The sequence below is a fragment of the Acomys minous genome (assembly GCF_964271855.1).
Source record: "Acomys minous genome assembly, chromosome: 9".
Lineage (NCBI taxonomy): Eukaryota > Metazoa > Chordata > Mammalia > Rodentia > Muridae > Acomys > Acomys minous.
Genome location: NC_140490.1, coordinates 89,875,658 through 89,899,219, shown reverse-complemented (window position 1 = coordinate 89,899,219; position 23,562 = coordinate 89,875,658). Strand labels below are relative to the sequence as shown.

Sequence of the window (23,562 nt, the reverse complement as noted above, 5' to 3'; positions counted from 1 at the left end):
TGGGAGGGCGGCCACTAAACACACCACATGGGTGGTCCTCGTCTTCTCTACCTCCAGGGCTGGTCACGTGCATTCGGCTTTCTTCTCACCAAAGCTCTTGTTTCACGTTTTCTAATAATTTTGTTAAGGAATTATTTTTTATTTTATTTCATGTGTGCTCGTGCACTCATGCTTGCACACACACACGAGTACAGGCGCCTGAGGAGGCCAGAAGGCAGTGAATGTGCTGCCTGACGTGTGTGCTGGGAACTGAACTTTGGTCCCTGTAAGAGGCAGTATTTGCTCTTTTTTTTTTTTAATTTTTGTTTTGTTTTGTTTTTCGAGACAGAGTTTCTCTGTGTAGCCTTGACTGTCCTGGACTCACTTTGTAGACCAGGCTGGCCTCGAACTCACAGCGATCCGCCTGCCTCTGCCTCCCGAGTGCTGGGATTAAAGGCGTGTGCCACCACACCCGGCTCAGTATTTGCTCTTAATCACTAAGCCATCTCTCAATTTTAATAACTTTCATGGTCGTATTATATTGTTGAAATTTAATGTTGTCATCCTTTAGAGTGTGTTGGGCTTAGTTTCAGAAGGCAGGTTACTTACATCGGGCTGGAGAGGTGGCTCAGCCGTTCACAGCTCATTCTGGGTTCAGTTCTTAGCATCCACATCAGGCGGGTGTGTTGAACTCCATTTCCAGGGCACTGGCACCCTCTTCTGAGCTTTCTGTTTGTACTGCATGCACACAGACGCATGGAAGAAAGTAGAAAGCAGTGGGTTCATTATGGCATTTTCAGACATTCCCTAATACTTTGTTCTAATTACCTTCCCTAAAGGATTTTTTTACATATCTATATTTCCTACAATAGCACACATTACCTTACTTTAGAGACAGAGTCTTATGCATCCCAGCTGGCTTTGAGCTCACTATATGGCTAAGAATAAGCTTCTGATTCTTCTGTCTCCACCTCCCTAGTGGTGGCATGAAGGTAGGCAAACAGCATGCTCAGTTTATGTAGTGGTTTTATAATATAAAAAGTTGATCATTAAAATGTTGGGGAAAACAGGGAATGGAACAACTAAACTGGAGGCTAGATGCTTCCATTTAAAAAGCATACTAGCAAAGAGAAAGACATACAGAAAATCTCATTTACTGATTTATCCTTTAAATTGAGATTTACTAACCAGTTGTCTTAGTGATGATGACACACCATGACCAAATGAGGAAGAAGGCTTCGTTTGCCTCACACTTCCATGTTGCTGTTCATCCTTGAAGAAAGTCAGGACAGGAGCTCAAACAAGACAAGAGCCTGAAGGGCAGGAGCTAAGCTGAAGCCATAGAAGGGTGCTGCTTGCTGGCTTCCTCCATCGTGCCTTGCTCAGCCTGCTTTTTTGTAGATCCCAGAACCACCAACTCATGGATGGCACCACCCACAATATGGCTGGGCCTTCCCCCCTCTGATCACTAATTAAGAAATTGTCCTTGCCTGGCATGGTGGCACAGGCCTTTACTCCCAACACTCCAGAGGCAGAGGCAGGTAGACTGCTGTGAGTTTGAGGCCAGCCTGGTCTACAAAATGAGTCTAGTACAACCAAGGCTACACAGAGAAAAGCTGTCTCGAAAAAGCCAAAAAAAAACAAAAAAAAAACAACAAAAAAAAAACAACAAAAGAAAAAGTTAAGAAATTGCCCTTACAACTGGGTCTTAGGGAGGCATTTTCTTTCTTTCTCTCTTTCCTTCCTTCCTTTTTTTTTTTCTTTGCTTTTTTTTTTTTTAAGATTTATTATGTATACAGTTTTCTGCCTGCATGTTCACTTGCTCACCAGAAGAGGGCATCAGATCTCATTATAGATGGTTGTGAGCCACCCTGTGGTTTCTGGGAATTGAACTCAGGGCCTTTGGAGGAGCCATCATCTCTCCAGGCCTTATGGCGGCATTTTCTCGGTCGAGATTCCCTCCTTTCAGATGACTCTAACTTGAGTATCAAGTTGACAAAACTAGCCAGGACATGGATAATACAAAGATAAGATAAGCTTTAGCCACTAAAGTTCTAAGAAAAAATGAGGACATGTAAATGTTTCTCTATGGAATATATCACTTTTGTTCTCTACTTGAAATATCCGTGCCTTTATTTTATTTTATTTGTGTGTTTTTTGTTTTTGTTTTTCGAGACAGGGTCTCTATGTAGCCATGGCTGTCCTGGACTTGCTTTATAGACCAGGCTGGCCTCGAACTCACAGCGATCTGCCTGCCTCTGCCTCCTGAGTGGTGGCATTAAAGGCGTGCGCCACCACGCCCGGCTGCGACCTCAGCTCTTAAAGATCTATTACTTGCTGCGGAAGTATGAGCACTGTTTTTATCAGGGTTACGTGCTTTGGGTGATGCTGATTTTGTTAGAGGGCTTTAAAGCTTCATTTTCCCCCCAAACATATCCAAGTCACCTTTGCTCACAGCAGTGCTTCTAGCATATGTATGCTGTTGCTTGAAAGTCAGTTCTTTAAGTTAAAAATAAAATTTCTAAAGGCAAAACAACAAAGCTGTAATAGGATACTCAGTCACACCCCTCAGCATTTTAGATGGGAGGAGTCACGTTCAGGATAGCCCTTCAGCCTTTTATGTTAAACAGTCCTTTTTGTTTGTTTTTTCTTCTTTGTTTTGGTTTTTCGAGACAGGGTTTCTCTGTGTAGCCTTGACTGTCCTGGACTCACTTTGTAGACCAGGCTGGCCTAGAACTCAAAGATCCATCTGCCTCTGTGATTAAAGGTGTGTGCCACCACGCCCAGTTTAAACAATCCTTTTTCATTCTCAGTCTAATTACTCAAGTAGTTTGGTGTTGGATTGCTTAATTGTATAAAAACCTAAATACAACCAGAGCGGCAAACTACTTTGATTTGACTGACTGTAAGCTTAGTTTGAGTGTATTCAGTAAACAGGTGCATTGCTCATTGCTGGTGTTCTCAAAGCTCCTGTCCACCAAAACTGTTGGCAAATTATTGATATGCTTGAAACTAAAGACATCATATGAATATTTTTCCTTAGAGAAACCACCAGCACCATCACAAGTCCAGTTGATCAAAGCTACTACCAACTCTTTCCATGTCAAGTGGGATGAAGTGCCTACGGTGGAGGGCTATCTTCTGCAGCTGAACACAGACTTGCAGTACCACGCGGCATCGTCTGACTCTTCCGCAGCACCAGATACGCTAGGTAAAATCAGTGTCCTGCTTAGGAACGCCTGTCTGCTTGTGAGCTTTGTAAACACTGCAGAAAATCCTGTGACTGTGCTTGGCCCAGGAAAGCATGTATTTTAAGATGTCCTGGCACATTCCTGTAAGCCAGCTCTCTGAGCTTCAGCTCTGAGCACTGGCTGTCTCACTCTGTGTGTGTGTGTGTGTGTGTGTGTGTGTGTGTGTGTGTGTGTGTGTGTGTGTGTGTGTGTGTGAACTCACAAAGGACATAGAGTTCATTCTGGTGCACTGTTAAGACTGATACTACTTGAGTTACAGACATGTTTTTAATTAGCTTTCAGAAATATTTTGCTGGTTTTTTTTTTTCAAAGTGTTTTTAACTGAACAGGCCCTTGGAAAGAACTAAATTTATTACAGTATTCAGGAAGGATTTCAACAACTATTAAGTAAACTAAGAAAGTAGATAAACTTGATAAAGATGATATTTTAATCTTTAATATGTACATTTAAAAATATTTACAACATATTTTATGGATGCTAATAAAGAGCATATCAGTGTGAACTTTCTCATTCCTACAGGAGGCAGGATGGACCCTCACAGACAAGGCAGTAATAGCATCCTTCATAACAGTGTAAGTTGAAGCATCTGTGATGACAAATGAATATTTATGGCTTTAGTCCCAGTTTTTATTGAGATTTTTTTGCATATTACTCTGAATAAGGGTCATTATTCCTGACTTCACGTGAGATTATCTCTGAGACATCCAGGCAACCCTGTTTCCACAGGGCTGGGGATGAGGCTCCGTGTCAGAGTGCTTGTAGCACACACAGCCACTGAACTCTGTCTCTAGCACCACATAAATAACAGGAGAAAATAAGGTTCCACCGCCTTATTATGATAGAAGTCTAAATTGAAAACTCTTGTTGAAGAAAAACCTAGTTTCCTTGCACATAGCATCTGATGCTATTCTGTTCAAACGGATCCTTATGAGCCAGGCCTGGTGGTGCACGCCTGTAATCCCAGCACTTGAGAGGTGGGGCCAGAGGGTCCAAGAAGGTCAAGGCCAGCCTCGGCTATATTGTTGAGTTCAGAGCCAGCCTGAACTACATGAAACCCTGTCTCAACCAAAAATGCATTTTTATATGTTTATATTGTGACATTCCTAGATGTCACACACATATTTATTCTGAATCTATAAAATATGATTTAAGTATACTTTAATATTTTAATGTATATTTCATTTACCCAAGAAAATTCATAGCTGTAATCCCAGCACTTGGGAGGAAGAGGCAGGCAAGTTGTCTGTGAGTTCGAGGCCAGCCTGGTCTATAGAATGAACTCCAGGACAGCCAAGGCTACACAGAGAAACCTGGTGTACAAAAACCAAATATATATTATATATATGTATGTATCAGTAGCTAAACTGAACAACTTCTCTGAGTTTACTTGTTCTTTATGAAGTGGTCATGGTAAGTACTTGTATGAGCTAATGGCTCGGCTTCCTAAACTTCATTATTTACATCTGGGAAACTGCTCTAAATGCCAGTGTGTCTTTCCATGGGAAGGGATGAGGCATAGCCCTGCTCTGAGCATGCCTGAGGACCAAGAGCATGAGAAATGCTGTAGACATTGTCTGGAAGGAGATATCACAAGTTTTGCTCATACAGTTTGAGGGTAGCCTGTTTTAGTAGACAAACTACACTTACATGATATGTTCACATGTGTCATGAGTATTGTATTATGTGTCTGTGTATACCATAAGCTAGATGGCACTGTTGCTGCCTTTCGATCTTGCTAAGAACACTCCTTTAAGCCAGTCTGGCTTTCTTTTAGTATCTAACTATACCTTCCTAAATGAAGTCCTCGCTGGCTGTGAACCTCTGTGATCTCAAGGCCAGCCTGGTGTACAGACAAAGTTCCAGGACAGCCAGGCCTACACAGTGAGACTCTGTCTCAAAAAACCAACAAATGGGAACAAGGGCAGTAAATAAAGCCCTTCCCCTGCTGCCATGCCGTCTCTTCCTGGCTTTCAGTCGGTGGCTTGTGTTGAGTAAGGGATGAGGGAACCCGCGTGTGGAGAACGCTTGTGATCCCAGGGCAGGGAGGCAGGCCAGCCAGCCAGTGCGAGACCTGTCTCAGGAAGCAAGGTGGCAGCATCCTGAGCAACTACAGCCAAGGTTTCTTCTGGTCTCCACACACATGTGCAGACATGTTCACATGCATGAACATGCTCACATAAAAAAAACAGAAGGTGAAGATTTGATGCTCTCCCTCCCCCACTTTCCCCTCTCTTCCTTAAAATGTTTGTAGTTGAGTTGGACTTGGTGTTTGTGCTCGATGACGGCTTATTTGTAGATGAGCCATGTGTGTTACTAGTGTTGTTCTGTCACCTACAACTTTGCTTCTTCTGCCATTAACCTCCCTTCATTTTCTTATTTTTTCTTTCCTGTAATTAACCTATACTCAAATTTCAGCATCTTTGTTACTTTTTTTGTCTCCTGGAGCCCTTCCTCATGCCCTACTTCAGGGCATCTGAAGCTTCTTAACACATGACCCGCCCCCTTCGTTCTTTTTTTGTTTAAGAAAATTGTACAATCCAATATCTAATGTAAGAATGCAAATGAAATACTTGCTAGTAATAATTTATAGAGAAATGTATTGTGGGTATGCAAGTGTACATGTTTGTGTAAGTATACATGTATATGCAAGTGTATGTGTGTGCAAGTGTGCGTGCGTGTACAAGTGTACATGTGTATGCGAGTGTCATGTGTGTGCAGAAACACATGGAAGGCAGCAGTCAACATCAGGTGTCCTCTGCCATCATTCTCCACTGTGTATTTTAAGATAGGGTCTGTGTCTGTTTGGGGTTTTTTTTTTTTTTTTTTTTTTTTGGTTTTTTGAGACAGGGTTTCTCTGTGTAGCCTTGGCTGTCCTGGACTCGCTTTGTAGACCAGGCTGGCCTTGAACTCACAGTGATCCGCCTGCCTCTGCCTCCTGAGTGCTGGGATTAAAGGCGTGCTCCACCACGCCCAGCTAGGGTCTGTGTCTGAACCCAGGTCTTGTAAATTCAGCCACCACACTGACTGGCCATCCTCCTGTCTCTACCCCCAGGCACTGGGGTTACAGGGATGTTCCATCTCATGCTTGTGCTGAAAGTATTTTATCAACTGAGTCATCTCCCTAGCTTGAGAAATTGCTTTTAAAATAATTATTTGGTATACATACAGTTTTACCATAATTAAAGATAAAAGCAGGGCTGGAGAGATGGCTCAGAGGTTAAGAGCAATGGCTGCTCTTCAGAGGTCCTGAGTTCAAGTCCCAGCAACCACATGGTGGCTCACAGCCATCTGTAATGAGATCTGGTGCCCTCTTCTGGCCTGCAGGTGTACATGCAGGCAGAGCACTATACATACTAAATAAATCTTTTTAAAAAGATAAAAGCAGCTTTGCATGCTGATAAGATAGTGTGTGCTAACTTTTACATAAAATGAATTTTAATAAAAAGATTTACATAATCTTTCCTTTCTATTCCCCACCCCAGCCTAACTCTTCTGCCTCAACCTCCTAAGTAACTGGATTACATGTCAGTACAACCAGGCTTAGCATTAGGAAGGTTTCTGATCGAATGTTTAATAGTAAATAATATTGATGCTAGTATATTGAATCTTTATACATAAAACTCAGTCATACAGAATAATTCATGTGCTGATTTTTTATTTTTATTTTTGGTTTTTGGTTTTGTTTGTTTGTTTGTTTTTGTTTTTTTGAGACAAGATTTCTCTGTGTATCCTTGACTGTCCTAGACTTGATTTGTTGACCAGGCTGGCCTTGAAGTCACAGCTATCCACCTGCCTCTCCCTCCCAAATGCTGGGATTAAAGGCGTGTGCCACCACGCCCGGCTGAGATTTTTCTTTTAGAGGTCATTAGATCTTTCCATTCGTGTCTAATTTGTCTTTAAAGATTGGATAGGGGCTAACAGAATGTTTCGGTATGTCATGCACTTGCAGTGCAAGGCAGACCACCAGAGCGCAGTCTCTGGAGCCCAGACAGAAGCAGGAGGATCGAGCTGGCTTCATAAGGACGGCCTCTGATGTCATGGCACGTGTGCACACCTTATGCACACGGGCAGCTGTAAAGTGTTAATAAAAATGTTAAATGTGGCCTCACCTGTGTTACATAAATATTTACTTGTAATACTAGCCACCCTGTGAGAAAGATAAACTAAAAATACAGCCGTTGGAGCACAGAGATTAAGTGGAAAAAATGTATCTTAAAATTGATAGTTTAAGGAATGATTCTATACAAATTAGGGATATAATTTTAAATGTTTTATGTTTGGGCAAAGTTTCTGTTGTTTTGAGAATAGTATTTCCTAGCCTGAGCTAGCCTAGAGCACTGGAGCGTTCTGCCCTATTTCTCAAAATACTGTGATTACAGGTGTGCACCAACATTCCCTATTGGCAAACTTACTTTCCCAAATGGACTTGTACATTATTTTGCTTGTTTTTTTCCATGTGCTTCTGTGTCACTGAACAGTACTTGCTATGATGAACTATTTTATTTCTTGTAGGTTAGTGATACAGTAAACAGTGCAAAAACTGAACACACAGCTATGAAGGGAACTTCAGTGAAAAACAAGCCAGATTTCAGAGCAACAGATTCTAATGCTGCCTTACACTCACCTTTGGCGCCTAATGCTTCTAACAACAACAGTTGTATGACGGATATGCTATGGAAGAATGAAGGTACAAAAGCACATTTTAGTAAAATTAAACCTTTATAATATTGGTAGGGAATTTTAAAGATACTACCAAAGTAGTCGTTACACTGTTTGTGTGTGTGTGTTTCATTTTTCGAGACAGGGTTTTTCTGTGTAGTCCTGGCTGCCCTAGAGCTCTCTGGCCTCAAACTCACAGATACCCACCTGACTCTACCTTCCTGAGTGCTAGGATTACAGGCATGTGCCACGGTGCCCGGGTGTGTGTGTGTGTGTGTGTGTGTGTGTGTGTGTGTGTGTGTGTGGTGTTGGTTGGTTTGTTGATTTGGGGATTTTTTGTTTTGTTTTGTTTTGTTTTTTGAGACAGGATTTCTCTGTGTAGCCTTGGCTGTCCTAGACTCACTTTGTAGACCAGGCTGGCCTTGAACTCACAGCGGTCCACCTGCCTCTGCCTCCTGAGTACTGGGATTACTTGTGCCACGGTGCCTGGCTCTGTGTGTGTATGGGGGGGGGGGTTGGTTGGTTTTGGTTTTGTTTTGTTTTGTTTTGTTTTTTGCTTTTTGTTGGTTTGGTTTGGTTTGGGTTTTTTGTTTGTTTGTTTTTTGTTTCCCGAGACAGGATTTCTCTGTGTAGCCTTGCCTGACCTGGACTCACTTTGTAGACCAGACTGGCCTCACACTCACAATGATCCACCTGTCTCTGCCTCCCGAGTGCTGGGATTAAAGGTGTGTGCCACCACGCCCGGCCTGTGTGTGTTGTGTTTGAGACAAAGTCTTACTATATAGCTTGGTTAGACTGGAACTAACAGAGATCCATTTGCCTCTTCCTTCTGAGTGCTGGGATTAAAGGCATATTACATGGTTTTGGTAATTTTTCTCATAGTGAATGTAGTTAACAATTGTAAATAGAAATTTCAATCAGGGAAAAATCTTGGTGCCATTTAGGTTGACCAGTGTGACTGTCCCTGTGCTTATTTTCTGGACACTTTTAACTGTATGATTATGTATCTTATTTCTGTTTGCAAAGTGTTGAGATCTCTGCTTGACAGATAGTGGTCATTTAGTAGATAGTTGGGTAGCAGGCATCTAAGTTAAGGTAATTCAGTTGTGGGAACTGTTAACCACTCGCATTAATAAGACATCACAGTTTGGTGGGTTTTTCCTATTTGAGTATTCTGTTGTATTTTGTTTTGTTTTAATTTTGTTTTCTAAACAGGATCTTACTTTGTAGACCTTGCTATCCTGGAAATCACTACTGTAGCTTAAGCTGACGTACACTTGTGGCAATTCTGCCTGGGATGTAAAGTGTTGAAGCCACTGTGCCAGGCTGTATTTTCATATTCAGATGCCATGAGATACAGATGAACTAGCTTGTGATCCCAGTATCTAAATTAGTTTTTAAATTCTGGTATATCCCTGGAATAGAAGTGGGGCTTTTAAGACATTGTGATAGCTCTTCTAAGTCTAATTGTTTCAGGCATTCAAATGTAACAGGATAAAAATTCTTTTTATTTCCATTTTGAATCTGCAATCTGCAGTAGATAAAAATACTATAGAAAGAGTATTTCCTATGCTGTTCTCATTTCATTACTTACACAAGAGGAACACTTTGTTGGTTTTCCTTTTTGTTTGTTTGGTTTTCACTTTTTTTTTTTTTTTTTTTTTTTTTTTTTTTTTTTTTTTTTGAGACAGGCTCACTCTGTATCCCAGGCTGGCCTAGAGTTCAGCTTTGTTTCCCAGACTAGCAGGCCTCCAGCTCCTAGTCACTCTCCTGCTTCCCCCCAGCTGGACATGGTGGCACATCCTGTTATCCCAGCACCCAGGAGGCAGAGGCAGGGGCTCACTGTGAGGATAAGGCCAGCTTGCTCTACAAAGTGAGTCCAGGACAGCCAGGGCTATTCAGGGAAACCCTGTCTCAAAAAGCAAACCAAAATAAAACAAAAAACAAGTGCTGGAATTATAGGCATTGTCCACGGTACCTGACAGAGTTCGAGCTTTCTTAATGTAAAGGCATTGTCTGGTATAGATAAGCTTGGTTCTAAACTTCCAATTTAAAATTTCTTGTCATTTTATAAGAAGTTTATATGTTGAAAACAAAAGATTTCCAAATCTTCAGTAAAATTGCTACTGAGCAAATGGTAAAGCCAGAGGTTGCCTGACACATCATGAACACTCTGTCAGGGAGCGGCCATGCAGTCTTGGGTTACAAGGTGTGTGACCTTCTTTAAAGATTGGAAGAGCTGCCCAGTGTGTGTCTCCAGGAGTGGAGGAGTGATACGATCAGATCTGTTCTCCTTGAAGGTGCCCTCTCTGGCTTCACAGGAGGAAGAGGCGGGTTGGTTAGGAAATACCTGAAGTTCTTTCAGGACAAAACCATGGGAAAGGTAGAGTAGGGAAAAAGCTCTTAGTGTACCTTTAATATAAAGGTATATTAAACTTTGCAGCTGTTCAGTTATGAGAGGAAAAAATGAGTCAAATAGGAGTCTGTTTTTACCTGAACATCGGGTGGACATTTACCTTATCAACTATAAATATAAATGTAGAAATTACCTAAAATGTAAGTTCCACAGGAGCAGAGGCCCTGTTGACATGCTCACCACTAGATTCCTAACAGTACTGTGCCCAGGTCTTATGCACTTGACTGGCATACGCAGGGAGAGGAAAGATGTGCTTATAGCCAGGAGTGGTGGTGCACGCCTTTAATCCTAGCACTCAGGAGGCAGGAGCAGGTGGACCGCTGTGCCTATGAGTTTGAGGCCAGCCTGGTCTACAGAGTGAGTTCCAGGACAGCCAAGGCTATACAGAGAAACCCTGTCTGGAAAAAAAATTCATGTCTGGTACACACACATACTCTAAAATGAGTGGTAGAGCCATTTGATCCATAGCTTAGTAGCACACAGTGTCAACATTTAGAGTGGAAGAGGGACTGAGGCGTTAGGCGTCCATGAGGGTCCAGTGCACCTTTTCTGAACACTTTGCACCCAGTGGCTAATCCACAGTAGTGCTTTGTGCGGTGCTTATGTATGTGGCTGTGAAAACTAAAGCACCAAGACGTCCACAACAAAAGCAGTGCGACCCAGGCATCTCTAGGCTTTATACTATTAGCCATTTCCCTCGCCAGGCGTGGTGGCGTATGCCATTAATGCCAGCACTCAGGAGGCAGAGGCAGGTGGGATCTCTTGAGTTCGAGGCCAGCCTGGTCTACAAAGTCCAGGACAGCCAGGACTACAAGAGAAACCCTGTCTCGAAAAACAAAAACAAAAGCAAAAGCAAAAGCAAAGCCTGGGGTCCCCATGCTTCAGCACATAGAGATGAACTAGGCAGGGGCTTGGACCTGTGGACAGGGAGTAATGCCTTAACCAGCTTCTCCAGTGCTGTCCACTCAGGACAAATAGGACGGTTGTTAAAGCTGAGGCCTCACTAGCAGCGCTCAGCACCAAATCTAAACTTCCTCCCTAGGAAGGACTGTGCAGAGGATTTTGACAGTCCTCTGAGTTGGTTGGTTTCTACCTGTGTCGCCTGTTGTTCTTTTATGCTAGGACTATGTTCCATCTTTAGTAAACACCAAACCTTGTGGAAGGAACATTAGGGTTAGTTTGAATGATTCTTAGCTACTGATTCCTTTGTGTGTGTGCGTGTGTGTGCGCGTGTGCGTGTGTGTGCACGCGCACACACATGAAGGCCAGAGACACATTGTCTTCTTCAGTCACTCTGCACCCTGTTCTTGGAGATAGGGTCTCTACTTTTTACATGGAGCTTGCCAGTTTACCTAAGCTGGCTGACCAAGAAGCCCCAGAGACCTGCCTCTCCCTGCCTCACGAGCCTGGGATAGGACCATGCCCAAGTGTCTCACATGGGCTCTGGGATTGAACTAGGTCCCCAGTTGTTTTTGTTTGTTTGTTTGGTTTGGTTTGGTTTGGTTTTTGAGACAGGGTTTCTCTCTGTAGCCTTGGCTGTCCTGGACTCACTTTGTAACCAGGCTGGCCTCGAACTCACAGAGATCCACTGCCTCTGCCTCCCAAGTGCTGGGATTACAGGTGTGGGCCACCATGCCTGGCTTGTTTCTTTAATCATATTAAAATGTAGACTATAATACAATGTTTAAGTGTTTGATGAAATTAAACACCCTGTATATTTATGAACTGTATTTCACAATATCAGAGTGATTATTTAATACTTACCTGATGGTTTGATTTTCAGTTGATGAAATATGTGCTCTGCCTGCAACTAAGATCAGCCGTGTAGAGGTGCATGGTGCAGCAACACCATTTTCTGTAAGTGTATGACCTGGTGCTGATTCTCATTCTAGACGAGGATGTGTGTTTTAATAATAAATAGCTTCTCACATCAGCCGGGCGTGGTGGCACACGCCTGTAATCCCAGCTCTTGGGAGGCAGAGGCAGGCGGATCACTGTGAGACCAGCCTGGTCTACAAATCGAGTCCAGGAAAGCCAAGGCTACACAGAGAGACCCTGTCTCGAAAAATAAAATAAAATAAAATGGAAAAAGCTTCTCATATCTCACGTAGTAATGACTTGATATAAATTTAGAAGTAGGTAGGTTAGTAGGAAATGTTCATAATATGTTTAGTCAAAAAATTAATACAATAATAATGGATATTTTGTGGTCCCAATTCTGATATAAAAATGCACTTAATACGCATATTCACATTCTCGGTGTATCAGCTCACTATGCTGCTGTATTGTGATAGTACCTCAGTTGCTAGGCAGCTGTCTCTGGATGTGAGGCCACAGATAATTTTGACATTCTTATCTATACTTTTAAATTTTATTTTAATGAACATACCCATTCTGCGTTAATGTAAATTACACTAACTGTTAAAAGATGAAATTTGTTATGTAACAGAAGTGCTTGGGTAGCTCTTTCATAACAGCACAGCAGAACTTTGTAATAACAGATTGGTGTGCATGCAGGCAAGCTCAGAAACCTGACCCTGAGTTGTTTCATGGATGGCCATAGTGGATCTGCATGTCACATTTAGATGCTTGCAGAGTGCCTCACAGATAGACCAAGATTCTCTTAATTAGATAAATGATGGCCATATGACCACATGCATGCATACATACATACATACATACATACTAGTTTTTAGGGTTTTTAAAAAAATAGTCATTTCATTTCTGGGATTATTTTATTGATTGCTTGCTTACCATTTAGAGTCTTTGAGACTTATGCATGGTTTTTTTTTTCTTTTCATTTTTGGAGTTTAGATCGTGTATCTCCCTTTATCAGTGTTCGCCTTTCCAAAATGTTAGCCTGTGTTTGTAGACTGTTCTCAGGGAAGGGTTAGGAAACGCAAATATTTTCCTTCTGACTCTGTTTTGTAATGTATCAGCCACAGCTGTGTTTGTTATTTCAGCTGGAGCCACGTGCTTTATAAAAAAGTTGTTGAAGAGTTTTTACAGCTTTAGCAAATGAAGACTAGTTTAAAGCGGCTCCTAACCTTTAAAGACTTTTCTAGTTAGTTGACTTTTTTTGTTCGTGCAGCCTGAATAACAGAGAATGTGAGTGCTAAGCACGTGCCTGTGCTGCTGTGTAATAACTGAAGTGCACATTTGTTTTGAGCTTGTGGAAACAGTGTGTCGTTTATAGGAAGATGTCTTAAACAGGCTGGGATGAGTGTGACTCACCACTGAAAGCAGCTTAACTTAGAGGCAGTCTGTTCCTAAAGCACAGCAAGGAAATGTAGGACAGTTCAGTGTCTCCCTTTCAGTATACACTGAGGTGTATTCAAATTGCATTTTAGTTTTGAAGATCTTGTCTCCCTTGATGTTTGGAGAAGCATAGGTATTTCAAATACCAAGATCTCTGGGTCTCTGCTTGTCTGTTTGAATCTAGAGAAAAGGCCAGCTTGGAATGGAGTTTTCTACCTGTTCCTTCTGGAGCAGACCATAGCATTTCTGTAAAGGAGTTACTCTGTCTGAACGTCTCCCACAGTGCTCTATAGAACACTGGCATTGACCTGTCACTGATTGGCAAGCATGCTGACTGCAGCCTGGTGGATAGTAGGGAGCTCCTGTTACACCCTGTCTAATGGCATCTCTTTTCACTGTCAGCTGACCTAGTCTGTTTATTACAAGCTTGTAGTGAGTGCTGTTCATCCATGTACCCACTTGTAAATCACTGCATGGGATTACATCAGTCTTGACATTTTTATGTGTAATGCAGTCTTCATAAATAAATTTTTCTTTCTCTGAAATTAGAAAGAGACACCTTCAAATCCAGTGGCCGTTTTGAAAACAGAACAACAATGGTGTGATGTGGGAATTTTTAAAAACAATACAGCTTTGGTGAGCCAGTTTTATTTGCTACCAAAAGGAAAACAAAATGTGTCAAAGGTAACTGTTGATAAATTATTTACACTTTGAGAGCTGAGGCTATAACTGTGCCAGAATGCATGTCTAGCATATGTGTGAATTTTGCTACAATTCCAAGCACTTTACAAAGTGAATTATGATCTCTGAGAGTGAGATTATTTTGATAACTCTGAGATATTTTGAAGGAATGAGATTGTGGTCTTTCTGTAGCAAATTAATTGAGAGTGCTCCATATGTAATCATCTTATTTACTGTTTGTTTTATTGTTTATTTTTTCTTTTTTTAGAGATTTATTATGTATACAGTATGCGTCAGATCACATTATAGATGGTTGTGAGCCACCATGTGGTTACTGGGACTTGAATTCAGGACGTCTAGAAGAGCAGTCAGTGCTTTTAACCGCTGAGCCACCTCTCCAGCCCCTGTTGTTTGTTTTTTCGAGACAGGGTTTCTCTGTGTAGCCTTGGCTGTCCTGGACTCACTTTGTAGACCAGGCTGGCCTTGAACTCACGGAGATCCACCTGCCTCTGCCTCCTGAGTGTTGGGATTAAAGGTGTGTGCCACCATACCTGGCTCGTCTTACATTCTTAAATACTGCTTTTGTAAATATGGCACAAATGCATCATTTAAAAATAGTCTATATTGACTAAGGTATATTTCTTTTCTTTATTGAGACAGAGTCTCATGTAGCCAGGCTAGCCTCAAACTTCCCTTCCTGTCAGCCAAGGATGGACTTAAACTCCTGCTCTCCTGGTACTGCCTCCCAGTTACTAAGATTACATGTATAATTGAGCTGGATTCCAAGGCATAAAGATCTGGTCTGGGGAAATAAAGTAAGGGCTTTAAAAGATGTCTCAGCTGGATGGTGCCTGTCTTTAGTCCCAGCACTCGGGCAGACAGATCTTTGAGTTTAAGGCCAGCCTAGTCTGAAAAGTGAGTTCCAGGACAGCCAGGGCATACATAGAAACTTAAAAACAAATGAGCAACAGTAACAGCAACCAAAGCCTGCTTCCGGCTGGGCAGTGGTACCCTGGTAATCAGCACTCAGGAGGCAGAGGCAGGCCTGGTGTATGTAGTAAGTTCTAGGACAGCGAGAGCTACATAGTAAGAACCTGTCTCAAAAAAGAAAGAAAAAGTACTGCTGTGTTCAGTTATTTCAGATAAAGGGTATCCAATCCAACCTATATATCACCTACCGGTTCAGTTTCTCTAGCAAAATTTTTGGTACCCCTCCTTGTTGTTCGTGTTGAATATTTTCCATTCTTGTTAGAAACAACAATTCTAGGAAGCTGTAGAGATGGCTCAGAGGTTAAGAGCACTAGCTGTTCATCCAAAGGTCCCGAGTTCAATTCCCAGCACCCACATGGTGGCACCTCTAGAATGAGATCTGGTGCCCTCTTCTGACATGTAGGCTGGAAGAATACTGTATCCATAATAAATAAATACATTAAGAACAAAACCAGAAATTCTAGTAAACAATCATTACTTTTATGGTTAGTGATATTCTTGGCTGGAGCTGAAGCTCTGTCCAGGTAAAGATACGTTCACATGAAAAGACATGTTAGCTGCCTAATTTGTCTTAAAGAACAAAAGAGCAGAAAAATCTACAGCTAGTAAACTTGAGTTTGAATTTTTTGTGTTTGTTGGTTTGTTTGAGACAGAGTATCTCTGTGCAGCCCTGGCTATCCTGGAACTCACAGAGACCTACCTGCCTCTGCCTCCTGGGAGGTGGGATTAAGGGCGTGCGCCACCCCTGCCCAGCTGGAGGCTGACTCTCCTGGTTCCAGCAGTCTCCAGTGTGACCTGTGTCCACCCTGTACAGTCAAGATGACCAGGCTTCCAGCAACATGCTGGCCCGCTGGCGCTCTGCTAGCCGGGAAGAAGTGCGAAGGGTTCACCTTCTCTGGCTAAGAGTCTGATTCAGAGGGGCTTGAATAAGTTCTGTACTAGAGTTTTACTCTTTGTGTGAGAAAGGGAAATGTGTGATGAAACTGGAACTGCATCCTTAAAATACAGCTGATTGCTTTTGTTGTTGTTTTTGTTTTTGGAAACAGGGTTTCTCTTATAGTCAGTCCTGGACTCGCTTTGTAGACCAGGTTGGCCTCGATCTCACAGAGCTACCTTTACAGCTCATTCTTAAAAGTTCTGTCATTAAATAAAAATTGAAGTGTAAGTTTGAAATAGTAAATGTATCTTTTCTAACTTTTGCATATTTTAAATTTTAGGTAGGAAATGCAGATGTACCTGACTACAGTTTGCTTAAGAAACAGGATCTTGTTCCAGGAACAGTATACAAATTCAGGGTCGCTGCAATCAATGGTTGTGGAATAGGCCCTTTCAGCAAAATCAGTGAATTTAAAACATGTATCCCTGGTTTTCCTGGCGCTCCTTCTACAGTCCGAATTTCCAAGGTACTCTGTCAGGTCCAGCCAGACTTGTCTGTGGTGCAAGTTATTTGAAACTTCTGTGTGTAGACATTGTTACTAACCCTTGGAAGATGGCCCAGGAGAGGTGGGTTACATGTTTAAAGGTTTGCTTTGTCAGCTGTGCATGGGTTTTTCAGTACCAAGTTGCAAGATGAGTTAGAATATGCAAACCACAGAGGGACTGGGAAATGAGTTCCCATTGTCTGGTTACATCACCAAGAGTTCATTTTGGAGAGTCTTAAATTTTAGGACATAGGAAATCTGATTATATTTTATAATAAATCTTGCTCTTTGTTAAGGAAGAAAATCCCCTTTGGAGGACATGGTAGGCTGACCGGCTACTTACGCTTCACTTTGTTTGTGGAAAGTGCGTGTACACTGTAGAGCAGTTAAGGGAGACTCTTAATCAGCAGGAAGAGCTCTAAGTCTAGTGCACTCACAGAAGGGAGGGCTCTGTGTTCTAAAGAGGGAAAACTGGAGAGCCTTCACCTCTTCTTCCTCTCCTCTAGAATGTTGAAGGTATCCACCTTTCCTGGGAGCCTCCAACCTCACCTTCTGGAAATATTCTGGAATATTCAGCCTACTTGGCTATCCGCACAGCACAGGTGCAAGATAACCCAAGCCAACTTGTGTTCATGAGGATCTACTGTGGTCTGAAAACCTCATGTACAGTGACTGCTGGGCAGCTTGCAAACGCACACATTGATTACACGTCCAGACCCGCCATTGTGTTCAGAATATCTGCAAAGAATGAGAAGGGCTATGGACCAGCCACACAGGTTCGATGGCTTCAAGGTAACAATAAGAAAGCACCTTTGAGTTGAGTTGTTTTGTTAAAGCTGTTGTAATGGGTATTTATTAGGAGCTGGTTAAGACGATGTCTTCTGTGCGAGTACTCTCTCCCACTGTATTGCTAGCAGTTATGAACTGAGTTTGTAAGTTGTTCTTAAAATGTATTTGCTCACTTCTAGATCCAAATAAAGATAGAAAGAAGCAAAGACTGGAAATTAGTATATGGATTCTTCCTTACCCATATAGCTACTTACAAAGAAACAAATAGCAAAATGAAGATAGAGGCCGTGAGGTGTCCCCCCTTTTCTGTTATGAAGGCTGTGTCACTCAGTTGTCCTGCAGCCACTGAGATAGTCTGGTAACTGGCTGTGGTCCACCTTGCTGTGTCGAGTGCTGCCCACACCCTCCGACCGGTCCTTGAGCAGTGCTCCTCTGTCAGCTGGCTCCCAGGGCAGACATTTATGGATAGTTCCAGTCTCAGTAGCTACTCTATCCCTTCATTTGCAGTTATCACAGGCGGAAGAAACTAAAATAGAAAGGCAAGGTCAGGAACTCTGCTTTTGAGTTTAAAAAAAAAATATTTTCGAAGAATCATAGCAAAATATAAAAAAGATAGTGGCTAATCTTGATTATTATAAAGCACTTAATCTTTTTGGCTTTTACTTCCTGTACTAGCAGGTGAAGGCAGTAGAGGAGTTTTCCTGTAAAGTCACTTTCAGCTCTGACGTTGTCTGTTTTCCTTAGGTGTTGGGTATAAGCCAGCCCACTGCCATGTGTCAGCAGTCTTAATGGCTCTTAGCTGTGCTTCCCTATCACTTCATTAAAAATCAAAAATTATGTCCTCCTCTCGAAGAAAGAAATCAGCACCTTAACAGGACACACGTTTTTAAATAGTGTTTTAACATTTGTAAGATTTTGTAAATGCTCTAGATGTTTTATTTTTGCATTATTTTTACCTCAAAATTGTATATGCTTTTTTATACCAGAAATAAAAGCACTAGACAGCCAATTCAGGCTCCTTGCCACCTTAGAGATGCAGATAGTCCCGTGACCACTTGGCTACAGGTAACTTCCTTTACAACTGTTGAAATCTCCTATTTGGCCTCTTAGTTCAGAAGTGAGCATGTACAGAGCAGGAACTGCAGAGAAGACCTGGCAGTTTGAGAGCTGCCATAGCTGCGCAAGCACAGGTCCAGCTTCTTACGCCACAGTCACATGCCAGTCAGGGTGACTGGGTAGCTGTGCCCTCCAACTGTGTGTGTGTTATGCCCAGTGACGGTGGAGCTAATTGTGAAGAATGAGAGATATGCCAGTTACTAACTTAAAGTGTATAGAGTATTTTAATATATAATTTTTGTAAAGAACTGGGATTTTTATACTACAGTATTTGTAATGTGTCTCACTAATTAAACTTCTCTTGAAGAAAATATGCAAACTGTTAAGACACATGAGTGGTTTCTGAACTCTAAAAATAAAATAAATGCACTACTGTGGTGTTGTTAGAATACCTTTTGGGGATACGTGAATCCTTAATCATTAAGTGGGTACTTTCCAAGCAGTGTTTACAAGGAGCACCTCTGGTTGGTTATTCCAGCAGCTCCCCTGAGGAGAGCTTCACTCTGCCTTCATTTAATTTATGTGCTTTGCTTTTGGCAGCGCTTGCTTTTTGCACTAGTAGACTTTGAACTTACCTCATTATTATGTTTATAATCATTTGTGTAGCTTCCATGATGTGTCTGATAGAAGCTAAAACATATCTTAACCAAAGTCACATGGTATGCAGATTTGCACATATCAAATAGTAGGCTTTGTTGTATGAGCTCAGCTAGGAAGAGTAGCCGGTTGCAGGAAGTGTATGTTTCAAGCCCAGTTACTTTACCTTATTAGAAGACTTTTGGCTTCCAATCTTATTCTCTGCATTAATTAACAGTTTGCATCTCAAAACATTTATCTTATTGTTGAGGAATAAGTTGATGTAAAGCAGATTAGAACATTGGTTTTGTGTGTGCACATTTTTACCTATTTGGTATATGATTTAGCTGATTTTGCTTAAAGGCATCTTCTGTTCTAGATCAGGAGGCAGATATGAGCCCATGGTCTAACATGCAGTTTGCTTCTTTGATGAAAGCGTAGCCTTTCTATACTAACCAATTTATTAAAATAATAAATCTTTTTACCTGGAGAATTGCCCAAATTGTATTTTTTCATTGGCATTACTTCATTAGGCATAAATCATGTTTCTGTTTCTATTTCTGTTATACGACTGGTGACTGAAAGACAGACATCCTTAGCAGATGTGTGTGGCTTTGCTGTCAGCAGTTCATGTGGTGTTTGAGCTGTGTGCCCATGAGTAGGCCGACCTGCCATGCTGACATGCACACCTGTAGCTTCTGAGGACTCGCACATTGTGAGGCTATGATCTGACTCACACAGACGTTGTTTTCTTTTTCCTCCATCGCTTCTTTCCTTTTTTTGTATGCTGGGGATTAATTTGGGACCTGGGCAACCAGGCCAGTGTTCTAATATCAACCTAGCCCAGGCAGATATGTCTTATAAGAGGATTTACCTTAAGTTAAAATGTATTTCTTTCCTCTCTCAGCTGTATAAGTCTTTGTGTCACAGTCCTCTTCTATGTGTTCTGGACTTTGGTTCACACAAATAGTAAAAGTATTGTTGATACTGCATGTTCTTAGAATTATGTTCTCTAAGATAATACGTATTGTCCTTATTTTTGTTCAGCAAATTATTTTGGCAGTTTAACTAGAAATAAGTTATATATAAACTCAATCTGTATTTAAAGATTAAAATAATCTGATTGCATGTATGAGGCACCTTTGCCCCATAACCCAATTACATGTATAATTGTCCTTGGAGAAGTGAAACTGTTGGCCCATTATTTTAAAGACTTGTAGACTCTGCTGTAATTAAAGGGCTTTTATTTAAAATGGTAGCCCATCGACATAAAAACCATTTGTTCATCTGTCTGGAGTAACTAGTGTTTGGAACTCCTGTGGTCACTTGCTCCCATATGGAGAGACTGCAAGTAGGCTTGCTCTTTGGCCATTCGAAGTGTAACTGTTGTTTCCCAAGCCTGACTTGAGGCAGTTCTGTGTGCTGTGTACCAATGATATGTAAAATAAAAGCACTTTTTTGCTACAAAGTTACAGGTGTTCTTATTTGCTTTGAATGATACAAAGGAGTAGTGGTGGCGTAGCCACACTGTGGGTGTTGATGTGTGTGCATTCATTTGACTACAACAGGTAGTCTCTAACTTAAGATGGACTGTTTAGAAACGGAAGTTAGGCTGTGGTCAGGAGTCATTTTCTCCAAGATTTGATGCCCATTTATCCCTTACTGTATTACAGTTGTGATCTGCATGCAAGCAAAACAGACAGATGGCTCCAAGAAGCAGTCTAGACTTGTTCTCAACTTTTGGAGTCTTTTGCTTATTTTTTGGAGGTTTTTCCTCCCCCTTCACACTTTGTGGTTTGCAGCAGCAGGTTCTGCCCCGCTGCTCCGTTGAGATGGCTCTAGCAACGATCAGGTATACTGCTGCCTTCCCAGGTCTCGGGCTTTCTCCTCATCCTCATCTAGTCACATGAGCACCCCTCGGACTTCACACAGTTCCTCATGTCTGTGATGCCACACCTGTCTCTTCACATACTGTCTCGTGTCTGTAACCCACATTTCCGCTCCCACCGTCTTTATTAACTTCACCAGTCTGGCCACAGCTTCCCTGCCCTCCTCCACCTTCAGGGCGACCTGACTGCGGCACTAGGCCTTCTTTCTTCCCGGTGTAGAAAATGATGTCCCCTCTCTGATGGTGTGTGTTGAGCTGAGACTGGGCCTTTGTATCTTCCATACTGGGCAGTTAATGGTGCCTAAATGTCTTAACAGGAAATAAAGAAATTCACCACTCTTCTTTTTTTCCACTCCCAAGTCTCAAATCAGGATCTAGATGGGGTGCTTTTGAAGGAAAGATAACCTGGGGAAATAAACTCTTTAGCTTTGTCTTCAGGAGGGAGATACTAGGTCTCAAAGAGATCTCAAACTGTAAGATCCTGATCTTAGTCATTTTGGGGTGTGTGTGTGTTGGGGTGTCTGTATGTCTGTGTCTATGTGTGTTGAGACGGTCTCACTATGCAGCCCTAGGTGTCCTGGCACTTACATGTAGATCAGGCTGGCCTCAAATTCATCCATCCACCTTCCTCTGGCTCCCAAATGTTGGGATTAAAGGCGTGCACCACCACACAGGGAAGAAGTTAGTCTGTTATTTTGACACAAGAGAACTCCGTGTCTGGAGACGATGGCAGGCTCCCCGGGCACGCCACTGTTGCCATCTTGCTTGGTGGAGTATTGCACAACAACACATCACTTTAGTTTAAAGAGATTTGCTATGAAACACTGTGTGCTAACCATAAACTATATATGGATACCAAAAAAAGGTAAAATGATAAGACTTTTATCAAACTTTTGCTTAAGCAGAACACACTTAACTGCCCAGGAACACCTGCCCCTCTCTCCTCCCTTCATACACACCACACAGTGTAAATGTTCTGGATTCGTTTTTAGTGGTTATTCCCATGTTGTAGCTCTGTCATACATGTGTATGTTCTTAATAAAATACTTATATTTACCTGGTTTTTGAACTTGTATGTAAAAGGAATCATGATGTATGTATCTGTGACATATTTTCTGGTATATTTTCATTTACATCCATGTTTATGCACAGGAAGTCTTTCATGTCTTCACTGCTGTATAACATTCTATTGCATTACTATGCTACAACTATATTTGTCCTTTTGTTTACCAAGATTTGGGTTGTTAGTCTCAGATTTGTTGCTATTGAAGACAATGCTGCTGTGGACATTCTGGCCAACTGTAATGTAAATTCTGTGTCCTTTGCTGTGTTCAGTGTTGAGAACAGTGACTGACACAGGACAGATACTCAGTAAGTGCTTGAGGGATGTGCGGCTTACTGTAGCCAGGTCCTTGTATGCGCAAGAGTTGTTCTAGGTCAGCTGTTTTCAAGCGCTGCAGCGTGGCCCAATAACCACACCTTGAAGAGGGTCTTTGAGGACAACTGTGTCCATTACTCCATTCACTGAGACACTTGTGCTTTCCCCCAAGTTCATACCGTCCTGCTGCGTAGCAGCTCAGCTGATGCCTGTTCAAGCGTACACACGTATGGTCTGTGTCTTTAAAAGTTGGCATGTAGTTTCTCATGTGGTGGTACTAACAGATGCGCCTAGCATGTGCTGCAGTTCTTGGAAGGCCTCGGTAATCTTTAGGGATGTGAGTGGGTCAGAGACTAGAGCACCGCAGCTTGCAGGAGGCGGCTACTGTGAAGCTGAGCTGGGCTGAGGTGCTCTCACTGGCAGCGTGGCTGGGGTTCCTGGAACTACGCCCTGGCCATGCTTGTTCTTGGCTGTCTAGTATTTGCCAGCTGGAGGCATAGTATACAGTACTTCTTGGTGGGTTTGAATTTTATTTCCCCAATTACTGATGGAGTAATTTTTCCATATATGGGTCATCTTCTGTGAAATACTGAGTAGTGTCTTTTGCCCATGTTTGATAACTTGTTTTTCATTGACACATACGATTTCTATATGTTCTGGGTGGCAGTCCTTTGCATATGGTACATACATTTCCTACCAAATTTGTGCATTGTCTTCTGTAGTTGTGTTGAATGTGCTAATCAATTTGGAGAAAACGTCAATCTTTCCCATGTGTCTTCCAGTCAGAAGCATTGTATGTCTCTCCATTGATTAGGTTTTCTTTAATGTCTTCCAATAAACAAAGTTTTCCCTATGAAAGCCTCTGTCTTACATTTGATTTCTCTGTAGGAAGTGTGTGTGTGCACGTGTGCGTGTATACATGCCTTTTGTTGAGATTTGCTTTGTAGACCAGACTGGCCACCTACTCAGAGATCCACCTGCCTCTGCTGGGCCAGCCCAAAGGCATAGTCTATCTACTCAACTTTTTCTAAGAGAACTACATATATGTGTGTGTATTTACATCTCACAAATGAATTACGTGTGAGAGCGAGCATGTGTTCCCCTTAGCTCCTGTGTTGAGGTCAGAAGACACACTATAGGAGGTTTTTCTCTTCTTTCA

At 42.0% G+C, this 23,562-nt stretch overlaps 1 protein-coding gene across 3 annotated transcripts in view; it reads left to right on the top strand.

The window, feature by feature from the left end:
• The window catches only part of HCFC2 (host cell factor C2), a 41,718-nt gene extending 18,457 nt beyond the window's left edge, over window positions 1-23,261 (top strand). The window contains exons 8-16 of one of the 3 annotated variants that reach the window (XM_084796139.1): window positions 3,023-3,190; window positions 3,751-3,803; window positions 7,744-7,918; window positions 12,090-12,163; window positions 14,114-14,248; window positions 16,453-16,638; window positions 17,163-17,448; window positions 18,432-18,510; window positions 20,811-20,943. In XM_084796139.1, the coding sequence (XP_084652265.1) occupies window positions 3,023-3,190; window positions 3,751-3,803; window positions 7,744-7,918; window positions 12,090-12,163; window positions 14,114-14,248; window positions 16,453-16,638; window positions 17,163-17,448; window positions 18,432-18,496 (1,142 nt within the window). In that variant the 3' untranslated portion in view covers window positions 18,497-18,510; window positions 20,811-20,943. Of the gene's footprint in view, window positions 1-3,022; window positions 3,191-3,750; window positions 3,804-7,743; window positions 7,919-12,089; window positions 12,164-14,113; window positions 14,249-16,452; window positions 16,639-17,162; window positions 17,449-18,431; window positions 20,606-20,810 lie in introns of those variants that run through there. The other 2 variants (XM_084796137.1, XM_084796138.1) reach the window with 2 other exon arrangements.
• Window positions 23,262-23,562: the final 301 nt, after the last annotated feature.